Raw genomic sequence first — 25204 nt, 5'->3', positions numbered from 1 at the left:
CGTTTCAATCTCTCTTCTCCTTCCCTACCCCAGACAATAACCAAAATGAACAGTGCCTTGTTTTCTTCTACCCCCGACTCTAATCAGTCAACGACACCAGAGAGCCATACGAATGATGTGACGCCGCCGTTTCACTTGACGAAGAACATCTGCTCCCCCCGAAAGCATCCAGCAGGCGTGAACTTTCAGAATCGGTTGATAAAGCCCAACGAGGATCTCCAAAGCTATTTAGACTTCCAGCTGTTGACACCGAAGTTAAATCGCATCCACCATATGTTATGGCTCGCTGGTCTCCCGCGTGCAGCGCGCCCACTCCATCGCCAGAAACTGATGAAGCGTACGGTGATACTCACGGAGTCGCCCGATGAGCATCTAGTTTGGAGCCCCGGGCGAATCCTCATCAAGCCAGTGCCAGAGTATCTCCTCGATCACAAGTTCTGGGTGCGAAACATCTGCCCCAATCGCGAGTTGTACGCCGCCGCGTGCGGGCTGCTTTTATCATATGCATGGCTCATCGCCGGGCTGATCGATTTCCGAATCGCCAAGAACGAGCACATTCTTCCCAACGACGTCAAGTGGAAGACCTGGACGAAGCTTGTCCAGGAGGTTCTCGAATGGAAGGACAAGAACTATGATAATGATAACAGCAGGAATAGTCCCCTACCCGCACTGAGTGATCCTTCGGTCCAGCCCCAGCCTGCAATTATCAACAAGCGTTACGAGTTTGGCGAGCTGCGTCTTAGTCGCCTGAATTATATATACCGACTCACACCCTCGATATTTTCCATCCGTAACCTTGTTCTCGGGTTCATGCCGGGCTCGACATGGTACCAAGAGTTTTTTGAGCGCCATTTTTCGTGGATCCTGGCAGTACTCGTCTATCTGTCGGTCTTGTTATCGGCCATGCAGGTGGGACTGGCAACCGATACACTGCAAGGAAATCGGCGGTTTCAGAAAAGTTGCACTGTCTTCGCCTTGGCGTCTATCTTCTTCACGGTGAGTCTGCTGTGGATTATGCTGATGATGTGGGCGGTGTTGTTTTGTTATCATTTTGGATTCACGGTGTTGTATCATAGGCGGATACAAAGGGAGGGAAGAGAGTATAGGAAAAGTGTGTGATTATCCGAGCTGGGGTTGGTAGAAGTCAGGACATGTACCGAGAGTCTTAATGGATAGACAGGCTATAATGTGGCGAAGCAAGCCCAGGTAGTTAGATAAACAAAGAAGTGAGAGAAAGAACAAAGGATGGTGGGCAGAGCCAAGCGGAGGTAACTTTTGTGTACCTTTTTCTTTGTTCAAGATGCCGATCGGTGGAGAACAACCTCCCTATCCCCGGATCTTCCCTACACAACCCATGAGAAACAGCAATCGCTCATGCCTATTTAAGAAGGGACTTTATCCCCCCCCCCTTCGCTCAGATGAAGTCTTCATTCTTCGTTCCATAAGCCTTGGTGATTTTATACCATTGCTCCAAGTGGCTGTGAAAACTACTTCGTGCCCTAGCTCTGAGTTAAGTGTGAGCGCGATAGCTCCGTTCTCCTCCTCTCGGCATTTTACAGTTTGACACTAGTACCTGCTTCTGAACTTTCCTGACGAGATGTCATCGGACTCTTCTCAGAAGCGAGTCGTGGAATCAGTCGACGATATCCATGATACGGATTCCGACGGTCACCGGGGAAAGCGATCCAAGATTGACAAGCCCTTCACCAGCGGCTCCAGCTCCGTTCGAGACACGGAAACTTCTCCGAGCTCTCTCGTCTCTGAGAATAAAGTACACGTTGTTTTACGGCCGAAAGGCGACCAAGCCGGGGGCGATTCGGAGGCTATCTGTGAGTACAATACCTACCGTCGAGCGCCCCCTTCCCCCCCAAAATGGGGTCTAACTTCTCATGTTATGCCTAGGCTCTACAGCACCACAAGCACTTTCGCCCAAACATTTGGCTCCAGAACCTGTCCAGGACCCTCCCCAGCAATGCCACAATAATAATGACAAGGCCTTGCAAAGCACTCAGGAAGATAAGGCAGAATACATATGCTTCGGGATGGTACGTCATATGGATCACCTTTTCATTTCCTCCTCCTTCCCCCCTTTTGTTCATTTCCCTACCCATCCGGAGTAGCTAACGTGGGATAGCTGAGAGATGTCGATATTCAAATCCAGCCTGTTCTGGGTTCGTACTCTCTAAGCGTTGATCAATCATTCGGGATACCTGATACGTTTGCTTCACTCCCTCTCTCGATAGAACCGACGCGGAGTGATTTTCTTTCAAACGAAGGCGCTTGTGTTGCGACGATAGACTATGCAACACACCGTCGAATCAGCTCCATACAAGTCGAAGAGGACCCGATCTGGCTGGCTGTGATGCCAATGGATGAACTCCGGCGGAAGATAAGAGCAGTGACGAAGAATTTTTCTTCGGGATCTTACTCTCCTTCCTCTTGGACGTACAAAATCAACATTCTTGCTATCGGCCTCTCGACTATTGCGAAACCCCTGGCAGACCAACTTACTCAGCCTCAGCGTGGTCGGCGTGAGTTGCAGTTGCGTTGTCCAGTCCCAAAGCCCGACCAGATTAGGTATTATAATCCTCAATGGTCGTACACATTGGGACCACCGCCTTCCGAACAGTTGAAACCACCACATACACCGCGGATTGCTAATCAGAAGGAGTTGAATGGTTCTGACGAGGCGGGAGCGAACAAGCCCAACGACTTCGAAGATGACCGTGGTGACGCTCAAGCGGTCCTTGAATGTTCTTCTCAGCAAAATCTGCTCAACGAGGCGTGTATCGATAGCCGCATTCAAACGGAACTTAAAAGGTAATTGAATTTTCTTTGTGCGCCTTTGCGAAAGGGACAGGGAAGATAAATTTGATGCAGCCACCAGCTAGAAGCGGTCAACTTCATTCTCTCTCGAGAAACGATCTATCCGCATTCTAGTAAGAAGACACTCTGGCGACTTGAGAACTTGGATTCGGGTGAGCGCGTGTAAGTGTGAAACCTCCCACCTCTGGTTGTAACACCCCTATTCACAAGGCGGGGGGTGGGAAAGCTACAAACATGAAATCACAGGCAAGATATCCTCTCGGCCTGAAGACATCCGTGGCGGCATTCTTGCAGACGATATGGGATTGGGAAAGACCCTCAGCATGATCGCCAGTATAGTGACAGGCTTATCCTGCGTTGAAGCAACATTGGAAACCCCAGCAGATACGATTCCGGTTCCTGTGAAGTCCACACTTGTTGTCGTGCCCACTGAACGTGAGTGCATATCAATCCATCCATGTCCTCCGTAGTGACTTATCGAGATGTAGTAATACTTCAAGGCTGGATTGAAGAAGTTGAAAAGTAAGATTCACACGGCCGTGATTTCTTCGTATATGAGCCTTCTCGCTGACACTCGCAATCAGACATGTTACTCCAGGAACCCTGCAATGTTACAAGTATCATGGTTCAAAGCGTCAGTTCTCGCTCGCATCGCCTCCTCTTATCGTACTTGCAACATACGACACTGTTGCAGCAGAATTCAGTAAAAGCGAGGGGGGGGGCGTTCTCAAACAAGTTCACTGGCACAGGTTGATTCTCGATGAAGGTACTACTAACGAGCCCACCCACACTATTCAAGACCATTTGCTGGTTGCTATGAAATTTCTCGAGATATGCTAAATGTTCCCCGATAGCTCATTATATACGGAATGAGGACACACTTGCGTTTCAGGCGGTCAACAGCCTTTCAGCCTCTATCCGATGGTGCACAACAGGGACCCCAATTCAGAATTCACTCCACGATCTCGCGTCACTCGTTCGGTTCCTCCGCGTCCCCTACTTGGACAGCCATGCGGCCTTTCACGAACACATAGCTAAATTGTCGTCCTCCGCATCAGCCGACGACATTTGTCATCGACCCCATCGGAACCTGGAACTTCTTCTGGCGGTGATCTGCTTGAGGCGTAGATTTTCCACGCTATTCCCGGATCTTCAAAGCACCGCCATCACTTACCGCTTATCATTCTCCGAGGTGGAACGCAGAGCCTACAATGAGCTTACTCGGGGTTGCAACGGGCAGCTCATGGCCGCAGTCAGCATGCGAATGTTCTGCAATACCGGAATGAGCAGTATATGTCTCGGAGGAGAGGTCAAGGACTACGACGGTGATGATCAGCGGTCGTCGTTGGACACAGTGGTCACGTTGCCCCAGCGGGGCGAAGTCAATATCCGCTCGACTTACAACACGAAAATCCTGACGTCGGATTCTGAGGATGATGTAAGCGATAGTCAACCGTCATCGCCGGATTCCTTGTTCTCACTTGGCCCCCGCCATACGTTGGAATGTCAGGCATTTGCTCAGACCAAGGCCGGCCTTGTCGGGGAGGGAGAGAGCCTATACGACCTGGGGACTCCAAATACGACAACTACAACGACGGCGGCAACAACACCCCTCCCTTGCGATAATGAAATGGAAGACTGCGGGCAGAGTGAGATTGCTGGACCGGGGTTCCCCCTTCTGGTTGATATGTCCCAGGCGGGCTTTATCTATCCCTCCAAGTTAGTGACTTTACTTGCCAACATCCGGGAGAACTATTTGGAGGATAAAAGGTAATTATACCCAGCACCGCACCTAGCTTTCTCTGTCTACAATACTTGTGCATCAATTCTAACCAGCTCTTTTAATTTGATCAGCATAGTTTTCTCTTTCTGGACACGGAGCCTCGATCTCGTTGGCCGAATGTTCAACGAAAATGACATCTCCTTTTGTCGAATTGATGGCAGAATGGACTCAAAGCAACGTCAGTCTGTGCTTAGAGATTTCCAATGCAACCCAGATGTACGGGTACTTTTGATCACGATAGGGGCAGGCGCTGTAGGGTAAGTTGAGTTACGACATGAGGGGGAGTCTCTTTGGCCCACTGTCTGTTGCAAGTTCTTCGGGTAGGCTGACGAATTCGAGGACATAGCTTGAATAATTTGACCGTCGCAAATAGAGTACACCTACTGGAACCACAGTGGAACCCGTCGGTTGAGAGTCAGGCAATCGGTCGCGGTTTACGCCAGGGTCAGGATAAGCATGTTTATGTTAGTCGCTATATCATGAAAGGAACGATTGAGGAGGTGAGCCATTTCTACTATTTACCGCTTTTTCGTGAAACAGAAGAAGGTCCAGGGGTTCATGCTAACTAGGAAAATAGTCGATAGAGCATAGACAATCAGAGAAGAAGCAGCTCTCATTAGATGAGCGTGAAATACAAAAGAGGGACATGTTGATATATTAGATGTCTTGATATCATAATGTCTATAATTCTCTATTTCTTAACTAGACAGCGTCAATTACCTACACCTGTCTGCTGCTTTCCAAGATATCCTGGCTGTACGGAACAAACCTTGCTCAAATTCACCACTATGAGGTCTTTTTATTTCATAAAAAGTGCATAACTATTTGATCTTGAGCCTGAATGATAAGAAGAAAATAGGAAAAACAAATTGTAAAGGGAAAGGAAAGTCTATCTAATAAATCTCTAACCGATCCTTAACGCCTTTGAAAACGCCTTTGAAGCTCCAAATATCCTGAAAATTATAGTATAAAGCTCTGTATAGAGCCGGCTCATCAATGATGATGGAATGAGGCAGAGGTGTCTGGCAGAATGTTAGACCACGCCGAGCTGCAACCCGTCCTGGAAAGAGAGTATATGCGGGCGTCCCAGCTGTAATTCGCGTCTCAATAATGACTCCGGTTTCCATCGGCAACTTCACACACTACTTGAAATAGTTGTCGTCGCTATTGCCGCCGGCTTGCTTTTACTCCCGTGGCCGAGACTTGGCACACATTTGCCCCCTTTTCGTATTGGTGTAATGATGCTTCAACGCGTCCTTTCTGGAGAAGGATCTATTGCACCCCCACTTCCTTCCGTCTCTGCGAATTCCGCCGCAGCTGAACCTTTTCTCATCGTGTGTACGCACGTGACGCTCGTATGCGTCTTTTCGCAGGAAGGGCTTGGTGCACTTAGCGCAAATAAAACGATCCTGGTCGGCAGTGTGAGATTCCTTGTGTCGCCTGAAATTATGCTTGCGGGTGAAAGTCTGATCACATTCGGGGCATTGAAAACTTGCGTTGCCTCCCCTGGACTTTAATACCTTCTGCTTGTCAAATGTCGAATATATTGGCATGACTGATTGGCCGGGATCCTTAATGCAATGCATGCCATCTAAGTGCTGTCGCAATTCCTCTTCGACCGCGTAGCCGAAGGCCTGCTTCGGACATCCCACGACAACGCAGAGGTACGGCCGGGTGTGCTTTCCTGTATGTCGTTCTCGCTGGCCCAAATCCTTAAAGCCGTGATAGTAATAGTAACAATTGACCCGAGGACATTTGTACCGTCTTGCGCCATATTTTTCCTCGATTATCGCGAAGTCATTACTCTCGGTATCGATCTTTTCCAATACTGATCTGATCTTGGCCGTGACTTTCCACAGAGTAAGCGCGTCCTTGTCGTTGGGGCCTTTACCTGATGACCCCGATTGCTTCTTAGCCCAGGCTACCGCTTGTAAAAGACGGTTATGTTGTTTCGGTTTGATGTTGCCCGGGAATCGTTCAAAAGGTGACAACACTTTGCGCACTTCTTTGGTAATCTGGATAGGCTTGTGGGACTTGGACCAGTGCAACTCGACCAAGATTTTTAAAGCCTTGTGGAGACGAGCGAGATCGCACTCTTCCAGATTTAGAATGCCCCCTTCCAGGTGCATAGCCCAGCAGGCAGTTGCATAATCATACAGTTGATGGAGTCCTTCGCGTAGATCGGACTTAATATCCTCCTCAGTCCGACTGAGGTGGAACGCTGGAAACGAGAGGTATGTAAGGCATCGCATTGCTAGTGAGAAATTCCCCTCGTCGACCTTGATCAAAGGCCTCTCTTCCGAACCGTTTGGCAGCGTTTTCCTCTTCGTCAGATACCTATTCCAGTCAAGAGTTAGCCCAAAGAAGTGCCCCCGGCAATATGAGAGAGGCTTACTGTCTTGCAGTTCCATGAACTAGCTCAACCGTTGTATTCGAGTGATACACCACAAGAGAGTGGAACATTTCCTTTGGCGATTCGACCAATCGTCTGCGATCGTCGAAGCTCCGTTCTTCCAGGTCGATACAGACTGCGGTCTGTATTTCTTCCCATCGTAGCGGCCGACGGGCACAAACGATCCATCCAAGTATTTCGTCGATACGCCTTATAGTGTTAGGGTGTCTTGCTTCGTGGACACGATCAAGGATACGCTCATAGCTTCACGGCAAAGAATCAGCTCCAATTCCGGAATAGTAAACTCGCCGGATCAAACTTACAGACTATCCAACTCCACCGGCAGAACTTCGGGACGAAGTTGGTCTTCGAGGTCTTTGATACTCAGCTGTTGCTCAAGGAGTTTTGCGAACAGCTCGGCGAAAATAAAAAGCCCTGGGAGGCGTTAGAGTGATCCGTGACCTAATCATGCAGGTGATTCAGAAATTCTTCGGGTCCCTTACCCTTGGCTCGATTTGAGATGATCTTCTTAAGGCGCGAAAGCTGGCTGAATGGACCAAATTTGGTGACTAGTTGTTGCTGCCACTGGCCGACGAAATTCTCAATATCCTCGTTGTTCTGATTACCAATCTTGATGGACGGGATTTTATGGAAATCAGCCGCGGCTACCCCGTCATCCTGACTGATGAACAAACATCGAATGGAGCCCACCTTGATTTCGAGATCAACCATTTTACGGAACCGCCTGGCGATAGCCCCTCTCGCATCGCGCCCACATTCGTCCAGACCATCCAGGACAAGATAGACCCTCTCAAAACTCCTCAACGATGTACCCAATATTTGTTCAGAGTCTTTGGGCGATGCTAGTGACACACCTGTCTGGGCCTTATCGTGGAAGTATGGCAGGAGGTCGGGGTTCAGGACAAGGAGCTGCGCCAATATTGATCTTGTAACGCTTTCCACGGAAGTGCGTTTTTCATCGCCATGCTTGCAGTAAAAGTAGGCGACGGATGCGCCTCGCTTTTTGAGTCGGTCGATCACGATGGACGCAAGCACGCTCTTACCTAGAGATGATGTTCAGCATGATTTCTAGCCATCTCTCATATGAACCAAATCTGAAAGGGGGCCACTTACCTGCCCCGGGAGCTCCACTGAGCCAAAGCAACGGGTTCCACGATGTATCGGACCTTGCCCATCTAATGAATTTCTGGCTCTTCAGTAGCCAACGACCGGGGTTCATGCAGTCATGCCGCTTTCCTCGATGTGTGAAATGCTCTTTTTGAATGTCGAACGCGGAGAGCCAGTGTTTCACTGTATCTCTTCTCATTGTTGCCGCCTCATTCTTTCCCTCAAGCACTCTGTCTGATATTGTTCTCCTAATTCGGGCTGCTTCGAGCGCCTGCTGACTGGATTTGCCTTCAATCAGCCACCTGTTTTGATCGGTCCTGAAGCTTATCTGCTCGAACTCAGCTTTGTTGCCTTTGAACCAACTGTCGAACAGCTGGTGCCAATCTATAGGTAAGTTAGCTTCTGTTATAAGCTCGTGTTGACAACGACAGGACTCACGCCGCAGTTTCAGATGTCGGATTATGTCAGCTTGGAAGAGCAGGATATCTTCTTAAATAGATATCAGGACTTCTCTTAGATGAGGAGATTGTACAAACAGGGCCTGGTATCCGTCGAGTTGTGGTAGCCGGTCCCCAATCGATTTGTATTCCACTACTATGGATTTGAAATGCTCTGAGTATCTATAGGTTGTCTTCTCGTATATCAGTATGTATATCAGGGACCATTTGAGTTTATGAGGGTCTAATCTTGGGGGCTTTATCTCACATACATCAACGATGAACTTCATTGGACCCTGCGGCAAGATCAGCGCGACTCACATCAAACATCGTGACAGGCGAATGTCAAGGCAGCTTACCCATACATAGCCCATGCTATTCGAACCGTGGGAGAATAATTTAATATCATCGGTCAGCTTGCCAAACTGTTTCATCGCCACCGTAAATGGATCTAGTCGCGCAAGGTGGTTTATCCTGTTTGGCACGTTGTCTAGTTCCATCTCGATGTGATGGATTGAACCATAAATATCGCTCAAAGTTTTGCTAGTAAGAGAATTAATTTCGGTCTCAGTCAGCTTTGAGACGTTCTGGAACTTTTCCAACAGCTCTGGTACATGATGTCAACGATTGATCGAAGTTTGGTATGTACGAGATTTTACCCACCGAATATGATGTGTGGTGATGGTTGCGGATGGCTTTCAGTTGCTGAAACCGACTTGTCTGCTAAATGAATCTGGTAAGCAAAAGGCATAGAATCATTAGTAACGACTGCATTTTCCTACACTGTGCATCATGGTCGGTGTTACTTTGCCGCGGGGAGGGGAGTTGTAGAATCTCCAACAATCTTGCCCGCACAATTGGCAAGTACTCGGAAATTTGACTAAACTTGACCATGCCGGAGTGGGATGCCGAGATTGGGATTGTTACGCTAGGGTTACGTTTGTTGAACCCACACGTTGCAGATTCCGGGCTCACTAGAGCGATTGTATCCCCATTTCGGGCCAGTCGGCCATCGGCCCCTGTCTGCTGCTAGTCAGAACCCCCATTGTACATGTAACATATTATATAGCCAATTGGTGTTGGGTAGCGAGTATAGTGTCTATCACATACATTGACTTGGCGCGACATCAGCTGCTCGTAAGCCCAGAAGAATTTGCAACGTTCATTCCAGATCCCGTTGAACGACTCCGTGAGTTTGGATATAAAATCAGATTCGATGGATAGATTGCGAATCATGTTTTCGTTGGGATTTCCTTGGACAATAGCTTTCCAATCACTAACATCCATGCCCTGGCTTGGGACACCAAAAAATATTGCACCACGTATGGCATCCCGAAGAGGCTGGTATTCCGTGCCGTAGGATTGTTCGTCGGCCAGGTAGACCATAGCCTGCTTAACGACTAGTCCTCCCAGACTATGGGCTAAGAAAGCCAGCGGTGTTTTACACATTGTACCCCTATTGATATGAAGTTGTTCAATTAAGGACGTAGCGAGATCTTGGATGTTCTGGAAGGAAAGACTGTCTTGAAGCCTGGTATCGTAGCCATAAAGTATGACCCGAACCTGATTTTCAGGGTGAACTAGGTTGTCTAAGATCCACATATATGGTTTGTGTGTGTTAACTCCTTTGGACTGCCAGGACCCGAAAGGGTGGCTTCCTAGACCCGAAATTGCGATGCAACTGGCAGAAAGGTTAAACACCCATCGCGCAAAAAAGGGATGACAGTCCTTACTCATATGAAGCCTGCGGGTGGCTGCTATCATTTAGAGGCGTCAGACCTCTGAAGTGGGTGTCCAGTATATAGCGTCTACGATCAAGATTGTGGTCCAAGGGGTCAATATGCCATTCATCTCCATCTTGATTTCCGTCAATCCGACGAAGGCAAGCATTGAACATGACCGTTGCCACCGTGGTAGGAGGGTTTTCATGGTCACCCAAGGACCGCGCAAGAGAACGGACGGTGATCGCCTTCTCACGAACACCCAGCCGGTTGCTGAGCAGCTCAACGATATCTTCTGGAGCCTCCAGAGTCCCTGGCAATCCGCTCACACGAAATACTCTTCTTGCCAGCTCTTTCATTGATGCAACCTATCGGAAAATCCGAGCTCGGGCTACTTGTATGATGGTGAGGCGAAGTGGGTTCTGCGAGCAGACGCGTATGGTCTCTGACTCGCATCAAACACCTTGGAGGCTTTCCGCTCAACCATGTGTCAGGGAACAAGTCTTTGAGCTTGGATTGTTATGAAAGAGGATCGCTGTTATTGACGAGTTCCTTGGAAACCAATTGAATAGGCCCCACTGTTCGAGAGGCAGTGTTGATCGCACGAGTCACGCTTGAGTTGGTCGAGAGAAGTCGGTTCTAGGTAGTGAAAAGACTTTTGAGAACAAGTCGGTTAAACCGATGGGAATCAAGGGGCCTGATCAAGCGTAGATGGATGGTATACTATACATGAGAAACCAATGGTTGGTAAGGAGCCATCCAGGGCGATGAGGCGTCAGGGGATTGAACAGGCTATCCCCAGCTTACGAACCCTATTCAAATCACGTGTAGTGATCATTCTCATTGCCGTAATTTATTCTGAAGGAGGTTTCATATTGAAGCAAGACTGCTGCACATTGAGTTGTTGTTACACGGGCTATAGATCAGCCACCCTTACCAGGTACTGTAGCTAGATCCGTAAGCAAACTCTATATGGACACAGTGTACTGTCAAACAGATCTTATGAATTTCCGAACAGGTACTTTCTCTGTACATTCATGAACCACTACCTAGTAGTATACAGTATCTTTGGAATATATGTGCATGCTTGTCTATAGAGCCTGATTGAACTATAAGACTACGACCTATCAAATCACCTCTAGGGCTACTACTACAAGCTTACGGCAATTCGGGTATTCCTTGTAAGGTTCCCCTCCGTAAAAGCTTATATTTTCTTTTTCCTAATCCCACCTCTGTGACAACTACTGCTGTGTCTGCTAGTATTCTTAAGCATGCTAAAAGTACTAATAATAGTACTGCTAGTTTTACTCAAGGCTATTTTTAGCGCCATCTCTAGGTTCGGGAAAGGTGCACTTTGGAATGGTAATGTACAAATGGAAGTATTAAGTAGGCAGAGTCTCTTCAGGTGACAACTTAGTTATATTGTTTCCAATCGGACCATGTCAATAAAACAGAGCTACAGGGTATTCTCAAACTGAAGCCGCCCCTACAGTTCTCTTCCAATCTATCCAGCTACGCGTGAGAATTACTGTTAATTCATTCAATTTAGGTAATGTAGAAATTCTGAATCACAGCACTCTGAAATAATTCCCGACTTATAGTGAAGTGGTGAAAGTAGCCATGGCTGTCATTCAGTTACTTCGTTGCCCAAGTGACCAAAAGCGGCATCACCCGTTATTAGACAAGCAAGAAGTTACTCATATTTTGGAAATAGACAATTGTGTGATTTTTACTACTGCAATTAGTACCTAAATCCGAATAACCACATATTCCGATAAGCCCACTATCAATAAGGGCGATATTCAACTCTTCAGCAAAGTAGGAGATCTAAACTATCCCAAAACGGATGTCAACAAAATATTGGCAGCTCCCATGTCGAGCATGTCACACTGACGCCACTCCCACATTCCTTTCCATCCACTCATCACCCCAACTAGTAACTATCAATCAGATCATTTACTACTACTACTACTACTACTACTACTACTTACCTACTATCCAATTAATCCAAACAAATCAATAAATCCACCATGAACCCACCTACAACAAATCAACCACCACCTCCGACATACCACCCCCTCTCAAAATGAAACCCAAAAAAGAAGACAAAGATCCCACCACCCCAGCCTCCACCTTCCTCCAGACAGAACTCTACCACACAGCCTCACAACCAGGCCTCCGCTCCCTCCCACCCAGTCCCTCCCGCGACTTCCTCACCCTAACCTGGGGCCCAATAATCTACTTAACGACCTACTACACACCTTCCTCCTCCTCTTCCTCCCACAACCTCCTCTCCCGCTTCCTACAATCCCTCAACACCGAAATCCACCACGCCATTCGGCGCGTCCTGCCCGGGAATCCCTCCCAAACTCGACTCTTAGAATCCAGCTACGCGGCGAAGGTCTTCAGCGGGGAGAAGCTGTATAGGGATAAGAGCGTCGAAGAGATACGACGGGTGTTTCATGATTGGAAGAGGGTGGATTTGGCGTTGCCGGCGGTGGAGTTACCTGTGAGGTTGAGGGTGTGTTTGGTTGTTGATAAGGGGGTTTTGGAGAGGTTTGGGAGGTTGGTGGATGGGGATGGGAGGGGAGGGGAGTGTTGTCCGGTTATTATGGTGGAGGAGAACTTTCCTGATATTAGGCGGAGGGATTCGAATCCGGCTGATGAGGGGTTTCCGGGCTGGACGTGGGTGGCTTTAAGGGCGGTGGTGGAGGTGTACGATGGGTTGAGGGGGGCCGGGGGGTTGAGGAAGTATCATCGTGAGGGGGAGGTGTATTTGGGGGATGGGAGGTGGGGCGAGTTGGGGTAGGGTGGGTTGTATGGGATTGGGATTTGGAGGATGTTGTATGATTTTTTGTGTATACTACTGGGTTTTGGGGTCAGGAGTATGGTTGGTTTGGCTAGATTGGCGTCAGTGGTGTGCTTTGGGTTAAGGGGCGGGTTAGAATATTTATCCTATGATCGTCTTCGAAATTATCTTTGAAATTTTGGATAACTTCTGCTTCACATACCAGATTAGCACGGAAACTATCTGGTTAGTTTTACCCACTAAAACATTCAGAGTATGTTAAGAGAGCAACTTGTGTTGCTGTTTCCACTCCTCATTGATCCCTCGGTAATCATGCACTGTGTACTCCTCAAAAACCTCTCGCACCCAGCTTCTCTTCCTCCACCTGTTGATCCCCAGGTCCATCAATAGCATATCCAAATACGGGACCGCGTCGAAGATCGTCTCTGGATACCAACTCGCGAAACCATATGGATGTCGGTGCTTTCCATATCGACTGGTCAATGCTGTCTGATAATACACCTTCGATCGGTCAATTGGGACCTGATTGTTGAGATAGGCATATGTCCAGAGGGCCTGCACCTCGACCAGAATGGCGTTGCTCGGTCCAGTAAGCATCTTCAAGAATGCAATGGACTGATCGCCTTTGGCTGTCAACTCTGGAGACGCAATTCCGCGGTAGAGCCGGAAAGGACTGAGCCCGGGCTCGTAAGGAATCTCCACAGCTGGTCGGTCACGCAGACCTGGAAACCGATCGAGTATCTCTTCATCCGCGGCACGGTCGAAATGATCCCAGACTTTCCGGTCTTTGAAGGGATTCCTGGTGGGAATCCCCAAGCTGCCTTCTAGTCCTTCGGGCTCGTACTTGATGCTTGGTACCAGCTTCCATCCAGTTATTCTAATTAAAGCATCGGTTTGTAGATCTGTGCCATCGGTGAAGTTGACTTGGCCTTCTGATAAGTGCGATATGTCCTTTCTCTTCACGCTCACCTGCCCTGACCGAACATAATCATAGATATCCGTGGGATAATTGAGAACCCCCAGACGACCCGTCCAGAACACACTGTGACCCGCTGTTAGTCATGAAAATTGGCTTTCGGTGATCTTACCTTCCATCTGGTTCCAGATCTCTCAACGCCGCTTCTCTCCGGTAGCCATTGACCTCAATGGCATCCCCATTTAGTTTATTCCAGAACGATCGCACTAGCCACCTTCCCAGCGCTGTCCCATGGAGCAGTCCTCGCACCCATCCAAACCCATCACAATTTCCCCAGATGCAAGGACTGAACCAGGTGATGATTCTGGTGGTTGTTAGGCCTTCCAGCTTCAATCGCCAGGGTCCAAGCCAAAGCCATGGCAACGCCATCCAGACAGCACCCCCTCCAGACTTACGAATGATCCATTCCACACGTTTACCATGAGAGGCCATAAGATACACGGCATCATATCCATACTTTGAGGCCCCAATCACAGTCACCGATTTTACCGCTGGGTCATTTGCCAACAAAGTGCCTGTCGTTCCGAGCTGAGAGTGATTCATTATAAGTTTCCCAAAGCTTTCCTGTCCTGGAATTGAGAATTCATTCGGAGTCGAGAACAGTCCCGGGCTCATGATGAGTTTATTGCACGTATAGAGTACCGAGTCGGTGTGAAGCCCCCAGATCCCGTCAGCCTTTTCTACTGTATGCACATGAGTGTTGAATCGAGTCCGTCGTCGAAGATCGAAATGATCGATGAAGTCATCGAAATACTGCTTGAGCGCGTATCCAGGAATGGGAGCTTCTGGTTGCACATCATATTTGGTCGGATCAAGAGGGAAACTCGAAAACTCATAAGTTCCGTAGAGGTTGTTGGTATGAAGCCCTTCATAGCTGTTTGCCCATACGCCGCCTACAGCCGAACGCTGTCAATGCAGATCAGTGGATAGCTGGATGGGTATTTGGTGCGGGATAGAATACCGCTTCAAGCATTAATAGATCTGTTTCCGGCGCCAGCTCAAGATACGTCTTTGCTGCTGCAAGACCAGCGAGTCCTAGTAACCACGAGTAAGTAGGCAGTCTAAGAGTCAGACAATGGCAGGCGAAAAACACCCATACCTGCACCCACCACAATCACTTCGTGTTGCTCCTGAGGCTGCATCGTCATCAATTGGTAGATTTCTTCTATCTGACTAGCGTGTTGTATTGAAAAGTCACTTATTTCATCCCTTCAAAGTCCTCTCCATGATGGCTATGACTTAGCTCAGGCAGATGACAAGCAGCAAAAGTACAATTAACTCCGTTGTCCTGATCTATGACGTAGTGCGCTGATTGGCCACTTTGAGAGCAATCACGTGTCGATAAGGATATCAATTCCAGTTGCAGCAAACCTTCAAATAAACCTTCAACATCCCTCCCCAGCTTCCCCTCCATTTCCCTCATGGCTTCCAGCTCGACCTGGAGATCCTCTCCATGGATCGCTTCGTCTCCCGGAAGAGGCCCCGGAGCCCTCCATCACCAACAACAACCGACGAAGAGTCCACCGACCTGAAATTGGCCCTCCTGATGTCACTCTTCCCAACCATGACCCTGGACATGCTGATGGAAATCCTGGTTTCGAGCAATGGCTGCGTGGAAACAGCCTCATCCACTATCAAAGCCCAAACTCAAACCCAGATCCAATCTGGCTCAGCACCTCCGCTCAAGAAACGCGCGACAGCCGTCCCAGGAACCCCAGCCATCCAAACATGCTTAACCTCAACTTCCCCGACCACCATCCCCAAGCCTCTCACAAAGAAAGGCCAAACCCTCCACCTCTACTCCCCCGCCTCCATAGCAGCACACACCCCCTGCACCCTGATCCACAACTTCCTCCCCCCATCCCTTGCAAACGCCCTCCTCTCCGAACTCCTCTCCGAATCCCCGCACTTCACCAGACCCCACTTCCAACTCTTCGACCGAACAGTCCAAAGCCCCCATTCAGCCAGCATCTACGTCTCCACACCAGAAGACCACCACTCCCACACCTCAGAATACACCTACGGCGGCACCTACCGGTCCAACGTCCGGCAAATCACCCCGCACATGCGCACCGTCGCCGCCAAAGTCCAACGCACCGTGAACGAGCAGATCAAAGCCCGGGGCCCCAAGCTCCCTTTTCAATCCCCACTAGAGTGGACCCCCAACGCCGCATTCGTAAACTGCTACGCCGGCCCCACAGAAAGCGTAGGCTGGCACTCCGACGAACTGACGTATCTCGGCCCGAGACCCGTCATCGGAAGCTTGAGTCTAGGCGTGGAGAGGGAGTTTCGCGTAAGGAAGATCCTTCCTGTTGACACCGACAATGAGGATGAGAATAATGGTGATGATGGGGGCCAGATCTCCATCCACCTACCGCATAACTCCCTCCTCATCATGCATGCAGAGATGCAGGAGGAATGGAAACATTCCATTGTCCCTGCTAGGACGGTCATTCCGCATCCTGTTTCTGGTACGGCGAGGATTAATATCACTTATCGCTGGTATCGCGAGTCGTTGCATCCGCGGTATACACCCCGTTGTCGGTGTGGGGAACATACGGTGTTGAGGTGTGTGCAAAGGAAGAGGGAGAATCGGGGGAGGTATATGTGGATGTGTTACGCTGGGTTTGCGCCGGGGAAGAAGGGATGTGGGTTCTTTCAGTGGGCGGAGTTTGATGATAATGGGGAGCCGGTGTGGGGTTCGAGGGGAAGGGGGGATAATGGTGAGGATGCGCCGAGGTTGAGGAATTTTGTGGAGGGTAGGGTTGAGGATGGGGATGACGTCGAGGGTGATGGTGTATAGATAGATATGAATTTGTGATACCCTTTATGTCATTATAACGTCTGATACGGACTCATATGTATAGTTCGAACGGAAGTAATATAATCCCGCCTCGATCTAAGAGGCCGGATTCCGAGTGCATTGAAGTAATAGCATAAAGAGCAGATTTGATTCCCCGCTTGTCAAACAGCAAACTGTTAACATGAAACTAACGCCATAACTCCTGTACTGTCCTTCACGGAAGCATATTCCCCAAGCAACCATATAGCCTGCCTGCGACTTATCACATGTATAGTGGCAGCCACATATAAAAGGTCAATCCTCTAGTGTAGGTCCCTGGCATATAAGATCCTTCACTGGCATAGGCCAAGTCGCGCCATCGTGAGCCCAAACCAACCATGCCCTGTGGCTGTCCCAAAACAAGATTAGCCGAACCCTTTCCAACGATCTGCATCAGTATCATCTAAGCCAAACGTCTCTGTCGAGAAGCGCTCCACATAAACAGGGCCATTCGAACCTCAGTAGTCGTCTCACCCCCGATACAGTGTACCAAAAGTCTACTCGCATGCCCTCGAAGTCTATTCCACGAGATTCAAAACCAGATCGGCGATCTTCATAGTACCCAACCAACACCACAACAGCCTCGATATCCAGAACCACCATCAATCATAAAACCTGATCTTCGGAACTAAAACCCCAATTCAATTCTCCTCCTCCCGTCTGCGCAGCGGTTCCTGATAAGCAGGCGGGTTCCGACCCCGTTCGAGATCCGGCTGGGAATTTCGTTTCCCTTTCTGACGATCCTGCGGCTTGACCCAGAACACCCAGGTGACTGACTTTCGGGTGCTCCAGAATTCCGAGCAGAGGAGGGCGATGGCGAGGATGCTGCAGATGACGACGATGGGGACGAGGACTAAGAGGATGACGGTGATGGATGATTTGTATTGCGAATACCAGCTAGACATATTGGGTTATGGGTGTATTGTAGAAGGTATGATTTTGGTAATTGGATGAGTAGGAGGTGGTAAGAGTAGTTAAGATGGTTTTTGAGAGGAGGTTAGAGGTAGAGAGTACTATAGAGGGGATGGATGTATGGATGGTGTTCTGGCACTGCCACGGATGTGACGTACTAGGCAGGCACGATGGATGGATGGATGGATGGGTCATGATGACAGCCTTGATTGATGACTTTTTTTATTATGTATGAGATCAGGTCAGGTCAACTGAGCCACGATCGATTCTATTAAGGGTATATTGAATTACTCGCGCACTGCCTCTGTGCGTGGAATCATCATCTCTTTGACTGATGCCAGGGTGGATTCGTCGAGGCGGCTGAACCGAATCTGTGAGCTTGTTAGCAGCTGATCATTAACACACTGTGTATCAGGTATTACCATCTCCTCGACTCCTCCCCGCGTCGCATTCCCATACAACATCGCATCCGAACTACTAGCCTCGATCTCGTTCTGCACCCGTCTGGCCCAGATCCCATCCCAATGCCAGTCTCCCGGGGACCTCGCCTGCGGGCTCCCCTTCTTCGATGCAGAAGCAGTGCTTCCCTTCCGATGAGCCTTCCACGCATGCCACGCACTCGGGTTTCCAGCTGCTTCCAGCGGTAAAGAATCGAGAACCGTCTCATTGTCGAACGTAGACCGAATGTAATCCAGCAGCTCTGATACAGGAACGGTCTTCCTAGGCTCGACCGGTTTTTCTACCGACGACGGGGCGACGGCCTCGCCTTCATCCTCGTTCTCATCTTCGTCCTCTTCTTTCAACTGAGGCTCCGTTGGTTCAGCGGCGGTGCCGTTATCCCCGGAGATGCTTTCCCTGCATAGGGTGTTGGATACCCCTTCGCTGGTAGCAGTCGAATTACGCACACTAGCGGTATCTCTAGGCGGAGTGGCCGATTGTAATCCAGCTCGCTTTGCGCGGCCGAACCAGTGCGGGAATCCGTGCCGCAGACTGAACCCGCCAGGGGGTAGCCGCTCTTCGTCTGTTGCGCTGACTGGATCCTCGCTTGAGGCACCGGTGCTGAATGTGTATGTGGTGAGGGGGACGATTAAGGGATGGAAGACGTCAGTGGCGAAGTTCACTAGAGGAGGCATATCGGGATAGGACGTGGGGAAACGGATCTGGAAGCGGAGGACGGCGGAGGCATAGGGGCCTATACAGACAAGATCGTCAGATCGCCGTCATCATAATCAATTGAGTATACATACCAGAGCGGACAAAGATGACTCCCAACCAAAGCGTTGGATCGCCCGGGCTGAGGCTCATGTAAGTTCCCGGAGGAGCGGCATGTTGCAAGCTTGCGCTGCAGAGACAGTCAACACCACGGTTTAGTCAGTCGAGTGGTATTAAGCATGCTCACAATTCTAGGAGAAGCTGCTGTTTCCGAAGCGCAGGGACGTTGGGCAAGCGGGTTGTCGACATGATGCTTGGAATTGGTGGTCGGAAATGCTCAGGGGTGCGGCGAGCGAAGATGAAGAGTCGGAGGTGCTTATGTCCGCTATCTCCGGCGGTTATCTGGGTTTCTATGGTAGCATCTCCACTTCACATGGGAGGGAAAGGTAATACAATAGCGCTGGAAAACAAACAGTCATGGTAGAAGTGTATGGCCCTTGCTGTGTAATAGTCATGTCACATTATAACAGTCTATCTCTACGCTTGAAATACATACCCAACTTATTCAATCTAGTTTGCTCAATCGTACCTCATGACCGCGAAGCCTGCACAAAAGCCTTCCCCAGCTCAACATGCGATTGGGTGACTCCCATAATAATCATGCCCTCCGCAAATCCCTCGTAGATACCACCTGCAATGCTTGTCACCCACCAGGCTGCAAGCTCCATCATATTTGCGCTCACTCTCCCTTCGTTGTAATTCAGGACTGCAGCCCCCACAACCATACCTCTTTTACCAAAGTTATCAGCCGCATCCAGAACCTTTGTTACGGCGCGTTCCGTTAACCGATGGGATCGCTCATATCGGTACAGATGGTACACGAGGATTTTCACATATGGCATGAGGAATTGCAACATTATGAAGAAGTGGACGATAATCGACGACAGCAGTCGATGAAGGTAAGATCGCTCAGGTGGAGAATTCTTTCCCGTAAGCATACTGTGAAGCCCTGCCGCGGATGGATCAGTCACGGCAGGCGCAGCCAAAGATTCTTTGACACCAGAAGGAAGATTTTCCTGAATTATCATGGTTTCTTGGGCGCTCATATCGTCGGGGAGTCCATCGAGAAGGTAACTTAAAGCATCCACGTACAACATCCGAGCCAAGCGACTGTCGCACTGCCGCTGCTGCGCCTCATGACAGGCATTTTGCAGGAGATTGAGTGCTAGAATTCTGTCAGCCAGACTAGTACTAGTGACTTTCTTCGTGTGTCCTAGAATCGAACAGAAATAGAAGACAGGCGGTCATACGAACCAGGCGCAATCCGATTCCATCGCAGTCCGGATTCTGCCTCATATTTCGGAGCCACTGGACTGAAGACACTGCTAGATCTACTGCTTCTGAGACTAGAGATATCGCTGAGCTCTTGCGATTTTTCAGGGCCAGGAGTGAAGCATGGCTCTACTCCATTGCTAGCACTGCTTGCAGTACTGGGGCGCTGAGAGGCGTGCCCAGGCGAAATATCAGGCAGCGATGCCACATACTCCAGCTCTCCTGGCTCAGAAGTCTGTCGCATTGCGGCCATCGCATCGCCTCCGGCATCACCAGCTGTTTTCGCTTTGGCGCTGGCGCTAGCGCTGGCCTCTGACTTCACGGATCGATGCATTGATGGGTATAGTCTAGAGATCCGCCGTCGAAGTGAGGCGGGGATAACGGGAGAAAAGGCCATAAGTACTTGGCGGTAGACCATCGTATCGCTCAGTGCTGTTAAGTCGTCGAATTCATCCATCTTGCGAGGGTAGGGGCCTATACAATGAATATAAACAACAATGAGGGGTGAACCATGAGACAGTGCTGGCAGCGTATGTCTGACGCAGAGAACGGCAACAGCGTTCACGAACGACCAGATAGGCTTTCTGGCGTTTCAGAAAGTTACTGAATGTCCAGCCATCGGTTGAAGCACATGGCAGGGTGAAACACAAGCAGGAAGCTGCTTAGGTGCATGGCGTGAGAGAAAAGTTCCGGCGCAAACTTCAGCCAGCGGCTTTCACATGTCAAACGGTGCGCCGTTTGTTGGCCCCTCCGATAAGGCACCAAATTCTAGGCCCGTGACTCGGCGGTTCCATGAATCAGTGGCGTGGGTGAGCCAGCCAATCGGATTATTCGTGTTGTTTTACGCCCTGTGACAGCACTACTAATTGTATACTACGCCCTTCATATGATGTTGTACGTAAGGAGCATCGTCGATTTCAGTCCAAAGAAGGGTATATTAATTGTGGCTATCTCCTGTACATGCTCGCTTTCCCTTCCCACGAAATGAACGTTTGCAGTTGAAGAAGGGCGAGAAAATCCCCGAAATAATTCCATCTCTCCCCACAAAGCAAATCGAAGTATAAGAAACTTTTTGACATCATGACCCTCTCAGTCATGGACTATCTACACCTGCCGCATATCTACAACACCGATTCCCTCATCAAACACCATTATATCTGCTCTCGGCTCTCATGCATACCTGGATATCCCTGATCCGTCGTTGGTGCAAGCTCCTCGTTGAGACCCGTATCGGACATGAACACATCAGAGCTCCGCATACCGGGGATGGCTATGGGAGCGGAGACAGGTGTAGAGAAAGGCAGTGCTTTTCCAGTCGGCTCTACCTGATGTTGTCCAACGTTCCTAGCTCCAACTTCATTCTCACGCCTACTACTCTCTTCAAAGCACAGCCCCTGCAGATCGTCCAACGGTAACTCATCATACCGCTGATTCAGTTGTTGTAAGAACTCGGGATCGAACCCCATTTGCACGAATTGGTCAACAGATCCGCTCAAAGGCGTGTTGAGGGACGCAATGCCAGCAGACAGGGTACTCCCCACGTCAGCCGACAGCCTGGAATAGGGCCGAGACGGGAGAAAGCCAGAACTTTCGGCATAGCTGCCAGTGGAACTCCCAGGAGCACTCGCGGCAAAGGAAGACCGACCGTGCCCCATAAATGCGGGGCTCTGGAGCCCAGAGTTGGGGGTCACGGGACTGAATGTGCCCTGTCTGGGGTAGAGGGGACTGGATAACATGCTGGTTTCGGCTGGGGCCTGTCTTAGGCCGTCAGCAGCAGCAAATGGCGGTCGCATACCCAGGTCTGATAGTTGAATGTGCTCTGACCCAGGGAGTACTTCAAGTCCTGTGTCTCGCTTCAGCAAGCTAAGCCAAGTCGAGTTATCGGCGCACGTTTGATTCCACGGGTCGTCGCTTCCATAAATGATTCGCCGGCCTTCGTCCTGTATCATTCGATCTGTCGGGATGATACCGGCGGCCCTCTGGTTGTGGATATATGCGGTGAGTTCACGCTGCAGGCGCCTATAACAATTCGCATCTTCCGGTTGAAGCAGACCAGTTGTTTGTGCAGCGTTGGGTGGCTTGAAAGGATTCAGAGTCTTCTGCTCGCCGCCAATGAGATACGGTGGCATTGCATTTTCGACCAGACCCTGAATAAAGGGTTCAAACCCCCAATCGCCCTGCCACTGCGCCATGGTACTGCCATTCTTGAAATGGGAGGCCAAATGGTCAACTCGGTCTTTCCAAGTTGTTAGACTCAGCCCGCAGAAGCCACATCGAGATTTGAATTCTGTCAGAGTGCTCCTCCAGGCGTTCATGGATGAGTTAAACTTGATGTTGTGCATCAGTCTCAAGTGCTGGTTGAGATGATCCTTCCGGTAAAAGGACCGCTCTGCGGGTGTCTTCTCCTGACAGATACTGTAATTGTGTGACTCTAGATGATCGTTGTTGGGATCAACAGCCATGCAGAATACACAACGGTTGGCGCCATCTATGAAGGCTACTCCCCCCGAAGGCGAGCAAGTCCACTTTTCGAGAGCTAGGTGTAGTGACTTCTCATGGCGTTGCCAGTCATACTTGGTTTGGAAGCAGTCGGTGCAGAAAGTACATTGGTATATGCGGGCATTGCGTGCCTTTTGTTGGTTGAAGGTGTTGACGGGAAGTGAGGGCTTGCGCCGGCGACGGCGTTCCTTCCGCTCCATAGAGCCGAAGGAACCGAGAGAGGATCGGTGGGAGAAGGCAGAGGCAAAAGAAAGGTCTGATATAGAGGAACGAGTGGCCGATCGACTTGTTTCCTGACTACTGACCGAGGGAGCATGGAACAAATTGGAGTTGGCATGGCTTGAGTCATTGCTAGACCCAGTCTTCCGGGAAAGGGAACGCACGTGACCTGGTCTGGATGCGCGCTGTCGGTCATGATTCAGGTCGGTCGTGACCAGGGCTCGCAGAATATCGGAGGTGGCAGCGGGTTCGTTTTCAGGGGGCGAGTGCTTCCAACGCTCCATGGGTGTCATGTAAGTGATGTCCACGCCTTTTTGTCCGGGAATGTTGATTGCGCCCGTCGCGGAAGAGTTGCGCGGCCCAGGAGGAACTTTACCACGTCTCCGAGCATTAGCAAGCCAGTTGGATATTTGCATCCTCTTCAGACCTGTGCGTTGCTGTAACTCGTCCTTTTCCTGCTCTGTTGGATAGGGATGCTCCCAATGTTCCTGGAGCCATGCTTTGAGGATGCGGACCGCTTCCCGCGCCAGTCTCGAATTGCTTTTCCTCGCTCGGCCATCATCTTCAGCAATGAAGCCCAACGATTTGAGCGCCTTCTTTCCGGTCAGACCACCGGTATGAATGTAGGTATTCTCGGAGATTGGATGTAAGGTATCCAAGAATTTGCCGGGTGCTCGAGCGTGGGTGAAGCTGCATTCGCGATAAAGCGAAATGCAGCAAGTACAACCATTTTGACGCATCACTCCACTCTTTGCGACAAAGCAATCCAGATTCATGTGCCTGCAAAAGTCGCATGGCTCCTCGGCACGACTCATGGGATAAACGCCGTTGTCTAGTTCACCGGCATCTTGCTCCGGTAGGTCGTTGGGAAACTCTAGGCTCTGTTCCTGGAAGATGGCGTTGTAGTTTTCAGTGGCCTCGTTCTCGTCGAACTCGAGATTGTCCGAGGCAACATCATCTTCACGAACGTTGGAACCATATGAGGCTTCATCGAAATCGAAATACTCCATTCTTGTCTGGAGTACTTGATGGGGCTCGAATCTATAATAAAGGGGGGTTCCAATTTATGGTTACAGTATGGACACACGAAAGTAGTCTCGTCCTAGGTCGAAACACTGGGAACAGAGGAGTTCTGGCGAAGAGATGGAGGACCAAGACTTAGGATAAGCAAGAGGGCAGCGGAGGGAGCCAGGATCCAAGGTAGACTATGTTTTTCGTCTGGGGTACCAAAAGCATGCCGGAACGGAGAACCCTGCCGGCACTGATGCTAGCAGGTTCCATTCATCCAGTAGGAATATCCATCGTGGACCTAGCCTTTAGGGGGATGAGTGCTTGACTGCAAGCACTAGCAGTTTTCCAATGGTGAGACTGATGCATGTCCATCGTGTTCGGTCCAGTCGGCTTGGCCGATGATTGACCCAGTCCATGAACAACGGCAGGTGAGGAAGGCAGCGTAGTCGTAAGAACTGAAGGAGACGAGGGAGAAAACTGGATCACTGCGCGCCTGCGCGCCCTTCCATTGACAACGCTTGCCCTTTTTCGGTTTACGCCCAGTCAGTGCGGGGGGCCCATTGGGCGTGCCGCTTAACCCAATCAGGCAAAAAAGTATGAATCATCGCGGCGCCGACGATATCGGACCACTGCCCCACCTCCCTCACCATGGATCATCCGTTGCTGGAAGGATGCAAAGGACTGAATAACGGTGAGCAGATGCTAGTCTAACGGAGTGTCTGATCCATTGCTATACCAGTCAGACCTATGCTAACAGCAATATGATTCTGATATCCTTCATAGTGTTGAACAAAGACCCAGTTGATAATGAAGACAGAGGGTCAGTAAACAAGTACACCGTCAATAGTCGCAAGAAGGCGACCACAGTTACTCGATATAGATTAAACTGATAAGGCATTACATATATCAATTACCCAGATGTCTCAACTCTCAATAACTGCGGTCAGGTCGTGATCCCCGCTAGCGTACAAGCCACATTCCGAAGGTTTAGCTGCCGGTTATAAAGTCTACGATGTGCATATGTGGTGGGGATGATGTCTAGATAGTGGGGACAAGATAGATAGATAAGTAGTTCTTTGATTTTGATAAGCTGTAGGGCTAAAGTGGAAGGGGCCAAACTATATATCTTTCCAGTAATGGATAGAGTAGTAACAACCGGTGATGA

At 49.8% G+C, this 25204-nt stretch overlaps 11 protein-coding genes across 11 annotated transcripts; 5 read left to right on the top strand and 6 right to left on the bottom strand.

Annotated features, from left to right (window-relative positions):
* Positions 1-45: 45 nt before the first annotated feature.
* AKAW2_10265A (uncharacterized protein) lies at positions 46-1119 on the top strand (the record flags this gene model as incomplete). The annotated part of the gene is made up of 1 exon (XM_041685268.1): positions 46-1119. The coding sequence occupies one exon, from the start codon at positions 46-48 to the stop codon at positions 1117-1119; it is 1074 nt and encodes a 357-aa protein (XP_041536985.1).
* Positions 1120-1597: 478 nt separating this feature from the next.
* On the top strand, positions 1598-2992 carry AKAW2_10264A (uncharacterized protein; the record flags this gene model as incomplete). Its single annotated transcript, XM_041685257.1, has 4 exons — positions 1598-1829; positions 1903-2045; positions 2135-2820; positions 2881-2992. The coding sequence occupies 4 exons, from the start codon at positions 1598-1600 to the stop codon at positions 2990-2992; spliced, it is 1173 nt and encodes a 390-aa protein (XP_041536984.1).
* Positions 2993-3149: 157 nt separating this feature from the next.
* AKAW2_10263A (DEAD/DEAH box helicase) lies at positions 3150-5270 on the top strand (the record flags this gene model as incomplete). Its single annotated transcript, XM_041685246.1, has 7 exons — positions 3150-3261; positions 3315-3348; positions 3411-3592; positions 3681-4596; positions 4681-4866; positions 4956-5109; positions 5187-5270. 7 exons carry the CDS (start codon positions 3150-3152, stop codon positions 5268-5270), a joined length of 1668 nt encoding a protein of 555 aa, XP_041536983.1.
* A 523-nt stretch (positions 5271-5793) lies between these two features.
* AKAW2_10262S (uncharacterized protein) lies at positions 5794-10646 on the bottom strand (the record flags this gene model as incomplete). Its single annotated transcript, XM_041685235.1, has 13 exons — positions 5794-6946; positions 7005-7265; positions 7325-7436; positions 7505-8065; positions 8136-8513; positions 8568-8615; positions 8666-8720; positions 8839-8862; positions 8926-9173; positions 9230-9289; positions 9349-9589; positions 9677-10247; positions 10300-10646. The coding sequence occupies 13 exons, from the start codon at positions 10644-10646 to the stop codon at positions 5794-5796; spliced, it is 4059 nt and encodes a 1352-aa protein (XP_041536982.1).
* Positions 10647-12373: 1727 nt separating this feature from the next.
* Positions 12374-13096, top strand: AKAW2_10261A (uncharacterized protein; the record flags this gene model as incomplete). Its single annotated transcript, XM_041685224.1, has 1 exon — positions 12374-13096. The coding sequence occupies one exon, from the start codon at positions 12374-12376 to the stop codon at positions 13094-13096; it is 723 nt and encodes a 240-aa protein (XP_041536981.1).
* Positions 13097-13354: 258 nt separating this feature from the next.
* Positions 13355-15220, bottom strand: AKAW2_10260S (uncharacterized protein; the record flags this gene model as incomplete). The annotated part of the gene is made up of 4 exons (XM_041685213.1): positions 13355-14138; positions 14185-14978; positions 15034-15107; positions 15172-15220. 4 exons carry the CDS (start codon positions 15218-15220, stop codon positions 13355-13357), a joined length of 1701 nt encoding a protein of 566 aa, XP_041536980.1.
* A 305-nt stretch (positions 15221-15525) lies between these two features.
* Positions 15526-16875, top strand: AKAW2_10259A (putative CUE domain protein; the record flags this gene model as incomplete). The annotated part of the gene is made up of 1 exon (XM_041685201.1): positions 15526-16875. The coding sequence occupies one exon, from the start codon at positions 15526-15528 to the stop codon at positions 16873-16875; it is 1350 nt and encodes a 449-aa protein (XP_041536979.1).
* Positions 16876-17555: 680 nt separating this feature from the next.
* AKAW2_10258S (uncharacterized protein) lies at positions 17556-17819 on the bottom strand (the record flags this gene model as incomplete). Its single annotated transcript, XM_041685190.1, has 1 exon — positions 17556-17819. One exon carries the CDS (start codon positions 17817-17819, stop codon positions 17556-17558), a length of 264 nt encoding a protein of 87 aa, XP_041536978.1.
* A 294-nt stretch (positions 17820-18113) lies between these two features.
* Positions 18114-19287, bottom strand: AKAW2_10257S (putative ubiquitin-conjugating enzyme; the record flags this gene model as incomplete). The annotated part of the gene is made up of 4 exons (XM_041685179.1): positions 18114-18197; positions 18249-19018; positions 19074-19168; positions 19226-19287. The coding sequence occupies 4 exons, from the start codon at positions 19285-19287 to the stop codon at positions 18114-18116; spliced, it is 1011 nt and encodes a 336-aa protein (XP_041536977.1).
* A 281-nt stretch (positions 19288-19568) lies between these two features.
* On the bottom strand, positions 19569-20767 carry AKAW2_10256S (uncharacterized protein; the record flags this gene model as incomplete). Its single annotated transcript, XM_041685168.1, has 2 exons — positions 19569-20203; positions 20293-20767. The coding sequence occupies 2 exons, from the start codon at positions 20765-20767 to the stop codon at positions 19569-19571; spliced, it is 1110 nt and encodes a 369-aa protein (XP_041536976.1).
* Positions 20768-21461: 694 nt separating this feature from the next.
* Positions 21462-24038, bottom strand: AKAW2_10255S (putative homeobox and C2H2 transcription factor; the record flags this gene model as incomplete). The annotated part of the gene is made up of 1 exon (XM_041685157.1): positions 21462-24038. The coding sequence occupies one exon, from the start codon at positions 24036-24038 to the stop codon at positions 21462-21464; it is 2577 nt and encodes an 858-aa protein (XP_041536975.1).
* Positions 24039-25204: the final 1166 nt, after the last annotated feature.

Source organism: Aspergillus luchuensis, chromosome 1, assembly GCF_016861625.1.
Source record: "Aspergillus luchuensis IFO 4308 DNA, chromosome 1, nearly complete sequence".
Classification (NCBI taxonomy): Eukaryota; Fungi; Ascomycota; class Eurotiomycetes; order Eurotiales; family Aspergillaceae; genus Aspergillus; species Aspergillus luchuensis.
Note: the sequence above shows the minus strand (reverse complement) of the source record. Positions and strands in the feature narration are given on the sequence as shown.